At 43.4% G+C, this 8,534-nt stretch overlaps 1 protein-coding gene across 1 annotated transcript; it reads left to right on the forward strand.

The window, feature by feature from the left end:
• Positions 1–4,161: 4,161 nt before the first annotated feature.
• Positions 4,162–7,626, forward strand: LOC138308675 (uncharacterized). The gene has a single exon (XM_069249710.1). It carries the CDS (start codon positions 4,162–4,164, stop codon positions 7,624–7,626), a length of 3,465 nt encoding a protein of 1,154 aa, XP_069105811.1.
• Positions 7,627–8,534: the final 908 nt, after the last annotated feature.

Genomic DNA, 8,534 nt, shown 5'->3' on the forward strand with positions numbered 1-8,534 from the left:
TCTAAAAGCATCGGATTTTAGTGTAACTTAAGATTATTGCGCCTGCATGCCCTTTTGGCTCATTTCAGCGCCATCGGTTAGTATTTCTGTGCCTTCAGACAATATTGTACACATTTTCAGACAGTTAATATCCCACACATTTATAGCCCTCAGTTAAGATTCCACAAATTGACCCCCTCCCCAGCCAATATCCCACATATTTTGTCGCCTTCGTTCATTATTCTATATATTTCATCACCTTCGGTCGCAATATTCCACAAATTTAACCTCCATCGTAATGTTCCAAATATTATGTCGCCTTCGTTCATTTCAGCGCCCTCGGCCAATAAACCACCCAAATTAGCGCCTTCGGCCAATAAACCACCCATTTTTATATTCCACATGTCTACGCCCCTAGTCAAATAACCGCGATTGCGGCGCCCTCAGCCAAACAAATATCCACTCATTCTGCGCACTCAGTAAATATTCTACATATTCCAACGCCTCTAGCCATAATACTGCACATGTTGTGCACATATTTTATTAGCTCCCTCAGTAGACATACATACATTTCTGCGCCGTTGGTAAATGTCCTACATTTAAGCGCCCTCAGTCGATACTCCACATTTTAGCGCCCTCAGCCAATATTCCACATTTTAGCGTTTTCCGTCGATATTGCGCATTTTTTTTGCATAAAGGTGGTTTCATCTTCACTTGATACAAGAGTTCATATTTACCTCATTTAGGTGGTCAACAGGGCGCTGTTTTAAACGCGATTTCATCTTAACTCTGTCTTGGGATTCTAGACGGATTCGTTTTAGAAGCGTTATATTCACTTTGTCTAGGGATTCTACAGGACTCTATTTTATAGGTGGTGATATTTTCGCTTTATTAAGGAATTCTACAGGGCTCTGTTTTAGAGGCGGTGCTATATTCACTCATTTAAAATTTCTACATGGCTATATGTTTTAAAGGCAGTATCATCTTCAAGTTATCTAGGGGGTTATATAGGGCTCTGTTTTAGAGGTGCTATTTTTTACTTTTTAGGGGTTCTACAGGGCTCTATTTTAAAGGCGGTGCTATATTCACTCATCTAAAAGTTCTATAGGGCTATGTTTTAGAGGCGGTATCAACTTCATTTTATCTAGCGGTTCTACAGGGCTTCATGTTAGATGCGGTATTCTACAGGGCAAATTTTCAGAGGCGGTACCATCATCAAGTTCCTTAGGAGTTCTTCAGGGCTCTGTTTTAGAGGCGTTATTTTCTACACTTTATCTGGGAGTTCTACAGGGCAATGCTTTAGAGGCAGTATCATCTTCACTTTATCTAGGGGCTGTACATGGCTCTGTTTTAGAGGCAGTAGCATCTTCACTTTATCTAGGAGTTCTATAGGGCAATGCTTTAGAGGCAACATCATCTTCACTTTATCTAGGAGTTGTACATGGCTCTGTTTTAGTTCACGTTCCCTAAGAGTTCTACAGGGCTCTGTTTTAGAGGCGGTGCTATCATCACTCTATCTAGGGTATCTACAGTAGCAGGGCTATGTTTAGAGGCGGTGTATTCACTTTATGAAGGGATTATACATTGCTGTATTTGAGGGGCAGTATCATCTTCATTTTATCTAGGGGTTCTACGGGGCTCAAACTGATTAAAATATAGATCCTTACACCCACTCCGTCCAATAGAGGATATAACAACATCTCATAAGGGGTCATGTTCAGATGACCTTTATATCATCTGTACTTCAGATTAAATGCATTTCTTCGCCTTGCTACGTCACGACATTTCGCCCCGGTTTACTTATACATTTGGCTTTGTTACCGATAAGTAACGGTAATTTAGTAAAATTCCGGTTTCGTCCCGGTACCCGGTCGGTGATTAGTAACGCCGCGGGGTAGTGACGTGTGAATATTATGGGATGGACGGCATGGCGTAACAGGAAAACAACGCTGAGAAGAGTAAAGATGGAGTTTGATAAGCTTCCTAACTATGGGACATAATCGTTGGTGCACAGGTTATTTGTACCTATAAGGCACAAACTGTTGATAACATCTAGTAATGAAGTAACACAGGTAGGCTCGTTATATTTGAATATTGATGTCGGTATTGGCCAAGCATTGTTGGCAGCCTGCGGTATGTACTACCTGGAATGTTACGGCGAACTGTTCAATAAATGTGTGCTTTTAGCGTTACATACCTTGTGCGTTATATATATGTGTATGCTGTGTAATCACTGGCGACTAATGGTCCACCACATCTGTACAAATAACCTGCATGACCTACGCCTACGTAGTGATGAAAAATAATGTGAAACATTAACAATGAATGACATTTATTTTGAATGAACTGGTATGTTGAATCATATGTAAGCACGCTCGTCAGTGAGATATAGGATTCCCCCACTCACATAGAATTGAACTGTTAATACAAATACTAGCACTGATTACTATTCGTAACAGTGTGTGCTATGGCTATGGAAACAAAATCTAAGGGAGATAACCCTCGTGACACAGAATCGGGTAGGCAAAGGGTACCTAGCACTAAGATAAATTCTGATGATCATATACGCGAACAGCTTTTACATCTGTACAATTCTCGTGCCGGATATGCTGGTTCAGTTACTCGTAAACTGCATAAATTTGACTTGTCAATAAATAACAGTGATATTGACTTAGTATCTCTAGATGGTCATTTGGATAGTCTACAAGATGCATTCAACAAATTCGAAAACATACACCTTCAATTTGTGAACATGGCAGTTGATCATGATAAGGAAAAGGTAGATTCGAGTGAGAGACAGTTTGCTGAAGTGCTACAAAAGGTCCAGGGCGCACACGCAAAATTCCAGATAATAGCGCATCGCGAACATATGGAAACTAATGACCTAGTAAAACCTGAGGATAGTGTTTCTAAAGTATCTTCAAAACGTTCGAAGGCTTCATCTGCATCTAGTGCCCTAGCAAAGGCCGCAGCAAAACAAGCCATGCTTGAGGCGAAGGCTGAGTTTATCAACGCAGAAATGGAATCTAGAATATCAACAGTTTCAGATTGAGCAGAAAATGAAAAGACTTAAACTCCAAGCCGATATTCAAGCTGCCAACGCAGAGAGAAACGCATTATCCAAGTACGCGAAATCATGCGACAGCCTAGGTACCGAATACTTTGCCGTTAAGCCAGATATCGCCGAATCAAATATGCTCAACCCTTCCGCACCGACATTCTACCCGGAAACGCGCCACGTCCAGGAAAGTTATTGCGATCAGACATCTGGCGGAGCCCAGCCTCAAGGCTTTAGCACTAGCTCAACTGTTCAACAAGGAAGTCATTACGATCGGACATCGGATGGAATGAGACCTCAAGACTTGAGACAAAGTGTACAAATTCAACAGCAAAGCGAATACGAATTACGACTGCTTGATGCCGTGAGTCTACCTAAGGCCAGCATTGTAACATTTGATGGTAATCCATTGGACTATTGGGTGTTCATAAACTCCTTTGACGCAAGTGTTGGGCTGTCTAGGGTCGGAGATGGTGTAAAGTTGAACAGACTGTTCGAATATTGTACTGGAAAAGCTGCTCAAGTTATCAAGCCATGTTTAATGATGAAACCTAACGAAGGCTACAAGCAAGCCAGAAAACTGCTAAAGGAACGGTTCGGGAACAACTTCATGGTGGCCGAAGCCTGGATAAAGCAAATAACCGAAGGAGATCCTATCCGACCAAACAATCCTCAGGGAGTCCGCGATCTGGCTGATGATGTTAAAGCATGTGTGGAGGCACTAAGGGCTATGGACATGCTTGAGGAAATAGATTCTCGTTGTCGTATGGTGAAACTTGTTTCGCGATTACCGTTATACATTCAAGGAAGATGGCGTAAGGAAGCACAGCGAACGGTGGAGATTACAGGGAAATACCCGCACATCGTCAAGTTTACCTCCTTTCTAGAAACAGTTGCTAAGGAACTCTTTGACCCGGTGTTTGGAGTTATTGAACAGAAAGAGCGTAAGGACACGAAGTCAAAATCGAAAACCCACAAAACGGGAAAGTACTAGTTTTAGTGTGCAGAGCACTGACAAGTCTTCGAAAACAACCGACAAGTCAACTGATTCTGGCACGAAGGAATATAACTGTTTTATATGCAGTGGTAATCATCAGATGAGCACCTGCAAAAGGTTTCTTGACATGACACCAGCAAAACGGCTAGACGTTGTGAAGGAACATAAACTGTGTTTTAACTGTCTGAACTATAGCAACCACTCTGCCAAGTTCTGCAAACAATCATCCAAGTGTAATATAGACAATTGTAAGATGAGACACTCAAAGTTGCTTCATACCTCATTTCTGGTGAAAAAGGACGGGTCACAAAAGTCAGAAACACAATCTCAACATTATGTCAACATGTTACCGACTTCTGAAAATAAGGTAGAAGCTAACAGTAGCGCATGCGGAGGGCTCGAAAATGGAACCTCGAAAGTGTCACTTCCTATTGTAACTGTCCTTGTTCGAGGTAAAGGCCAAAGCGACTTTGTAAGAACCAATGCATTATTGGATCCTGGCAGCAACAAGACTTTCTGTTCAGTTGAACTGGTGAACCAGCTTGGAATTAGTGGTCAACCTGCTTCTCTCAATTTGAAAACTCTTAATGACGGCAAGGACATGCTGGTAGAAGAAGTATGTCTAGAGGTAATGAGCACTGTGGGCAAACGTAAATGTCGCGAGATACTCTGTTTACCAAAAGTTTACGCCTTAAATGACTTTCCGGAATTACAAGGCAGTGTAGCAACATCGGCGGATGTGTATAGGTGGAACCACTTGAATGACGTCTCAGTGCCACACAGGCAAAATGTAAGTCTGCTCATCGGTCAAGATGTTCCCAAAGGATTGATGCCTATTGAAGTACGCCGCGGCAAGGATGGAGAGCCTTACGCTATAAAGACAGTGCTTGGATGGACTATTAATGGCCCGCTTGGTAACATTAGTGAGGACCTGCATATGGCATCAGCATGTCATTTTGTCTATGGCAAGTCAGATTCCGACATTAGTCTGGAGGCGAGAGTGGAACGGTTTTGGTCGATTGATACAGGCCAGGTCTTAGCAGGGAGCGTGCCAGAGTTGTCGGTCGACGATAGGAGAGTTTTGAAAGTATGGAATGACACCATAAAGCTAAAGGAAGGACATTATGAGCTCAGCATTCCGTTTACTGACGAATGTCCCAACTTACCAGACAACAAATCATTGGCATTGAAACGGCTTCTTTACCTGAAGAAACGCCTATCTAAAGATACTGATCTACACAAGAGATATACTGAAGAGGTCAACAAACTATTTGATAAAGGCTACGCTGAATGTATTCCATCAACCTGCAATACGGAAGAAGAGAAATTATGGTATCTGCCCCACCATGCTGTTTCTAATCCTAACAAGCCCGACAAGCTTAGAGTCGTCTTCGATTGTGCCGCTGAATGTAAGAACACCTCGCTAAATAAGAACGTATCGCAAGGACCGGATTTGGCAAACAAGTTGCTTGGCGTTCTGCTAAGGTTTCGCGAGCGTAACATTGCGCTCATGGCAGACATTGAAGCAATGTTCTACCAAGTGAAAGTTCCTCCTCAGGACCGCGACGTGTTGAGGTTTCTGTGGTGGCAGAACGGGGACTTGACCCAAGAACCTACAGTATATCGAATGACTGTGCATCCTTTCGGAGGTGTTTGGAGTCCAAGTTGTACGAACTTTGCTTTGAGGCATACCGCTGAGGCAAATGCTGCATCCTTTGATCCCGAGACTGTACACACCGTGTTGAACAACTTTTACGTTGATGACTGTCTGAAGTCAGTTGATGGTGAGGAACGCGCAATAAAGCTTGTTCGTGAACTGATACATATCACCTCATTAGGAGGTTTTCGACTGACCAAGTGGGTGTCAAACAACGATGCAGTAATGGAAACTGTTCCATTAGGAGAACGAGTCTCGGAAAGGCGCAATATCGAATTGCATTGTGGATCATTGCCCATCGAAAGAGCACTTGGCGTTTTATGGAATATCGAATCCGACACTCTGGGAATCAAAATTGGAGAGAAAGATACAAACTACACAAGACGAAGCGTCCTAAGTGTTACTAGTTCTGTATATGATCCATTAGGTTTCGTCTGTCCATTCGTTCTTCAAGCGAAAAAGATTCTTCAGACAGAGTGTAGGATGAACAAAGACTGGGATGACGACTTGGAGGACAAAAGTAAGAAGTCTTGGTCAAAGTGGTTAAATGAGTTGCCGAAGCTCAAGGAGTTTGAGATGGATCGTTGTCTCGTGCCAGATAGTTTCAGCTATGCAGAAAGATTAGAACTACATCATTTCTGTGATGCGTCCCAGGAAGCTTATGGAGCGGTTTCTTACCTTCGTGTGGTAAACTGCAACCAGGAAATTCATTGTGCGTTTCTTCTTGGAAAGTCTCGGCTTGCTCCTATAAGGAAAATGACTATACCGCGACTGGAACTTTCGGCTGCCGTGCTGGCAGTACGCGTCAGTAGTATTTTAGGCGACGAACTGGGTCTTAGAATTGACAGAAACGTGTTCTGGTCAGATAGTATGATTGTTCTACAATACATCAAGAACAAGAAGAGACGTTTCCACACATTTGTTGCAAATCGCGTCGCGATCATACATGATGGATCTTCGCCTGAGAGTTGGAGACATGTTGACGGAAGTCTGAACCCCGCTGACGACGCTTCTAGAGGGCTGAACGTCTCAGAAATGGTTGCAAAGAAACGGTGGAAACAGGGGCCGGATTTCCTGTGGCAGGATGAGTCTGAATGGCCAGAACTTCCGACATGCTCAGATATCTCTCCCGATGATACGGAAGTTCGCGCTGAAGCTAAGTCTTGTGCTGTTGAAACGACAGTAGCAGATGGCCCAATAGATAGATTTTTGACACACTACTCATCATGGCACCGTCTAAAGAAGGCTGTAGTTTGGCTTTTGAAGTACAAGGATTATCTTCGTAAGAAAACCGTAACAGGCTGTATTTCTGTGGAGGATCTCAGGGACGCCGAGATTGTGATATTTCGATACATGCAGCAACAAACGTTTGGCGAAGAACTGTCTGTTTTGAAATCTAGTCGAGGAAAGATTAGTAAAAAGAGCCGTATATATGCACTAGAGCCAGCCTTGGAACGTGATGGCCTTCTTCATGTAGGTGGAAGATTGTTATCTGCTCCAATTGCAGACTCCGCGCAGCATCCTGTAATTCTTCCAAGAGATCATTACGTCACTAAACTCATTGTTCGACATACCCATGAGATCGAGAGCAGACATTCTGGAAGGGAACATGTGCTCTCTGTTCTGAGGCAAAGGTATTGGATCCCAAAATGTCGTCCATTGATAAATGCCATCCTACGTAATTGCGTGACTTGCACAAGACTAAGAGCAGTGTCAGGATCTCAAAAAATGGCAGGACTTCCCCCTGATCGAGTACGTCCTGGTCAGGCACCATTCACATCTGTAGGAATAGACTGTTTCGGACCTTTTTACGTGAAAAGGGGCCGGAGCCAGGAAAAGAGATATGGATGTATCTTTACGTGTCTAGCAATGCGTGCGGTGCATATTGAAAAGCTCTACATTCCCTTGAAGCAGATTCCTTTATCAACGCGTTAATACGCTTCATGTCTCGACGGGGAGTTCCGGAACTTATTAGGTCAGACAACGGAACAAACTTTGTTGGCGGAGAAAAGGAGCTGAGAACTTCTATAAGACAGTGCACAGAACATGTAAACACAAAGGAATACCTTCTGTTACGGAACATCAAATGGGAATTTAACCCTCCAGCAGCTTCGCATATGGGCGGAGTATGGGAAAGACAAATACGCTCCGTGAGAAAGGTTCTTAATGTCATCTTGCGCAATCAGGTTCTTGATGATGAACGCTTGGACACCGTATTCTGTGAGGCGGAATCTATTGTTAATACGCGTCCTCTTACATATGTATCCGACAACCCAAATGACTTGGAGCCACTTACACCTAATCACTTGTTGCTGCTTCGCCCAAACAAACGTAGTTCCATTGGGGATATTCAAACAGCAGGACCGTTACGGACGGCGTTGGAAGCAAGCGCAATATTTAGCTGACCAGTTCTGGGAAAGATGGCTCGCGGAGTATCTTCCAACGTTGCAGCTTCGGAAAAAGTGGAAAACCGAAAAGGAGAACTTTCGTATTGGAGACATCGTATTAGTGATGGACGAGTCTACACATCGTACGATCTGGCCTCTTGGCCGGGTGGTGGAGACATTTCCGGGAAAGGATGGTCTCGTTCGGAGTGTTAAACTAAAAACGAAGTCGACCGTTCTTATTCGTCCGGTACATAAGTTGTGCCACTTGGAGCTTTCCAGAACATAGACCACAACCGCTATTTGGTTGAACTTTCTGGTACTAACATTGAACATTTATCTTGTTAAGTTAAAGGACATGTTTTTGAGAGATTTGCAACGTATGGGGTTAAAAGCCATAATAATGCTTCCCATTCGGGAGTGTACGACGTGCTCTGCTCTGCAAATCTTTTCATTCTT

Source organism: Argopecten irradians, chromosome 15 (assembly GCF_041381155.1).
Source record: "Argopecten irradians isolate NY chromosome 15, Ai_NY, whole genome shotgun sequence".
NCBI lineage: Eukaryota > Metazoa > Mollusca > Bivalvia > Pectinida > Pectinidae > Argopecten > Argopecten irradians.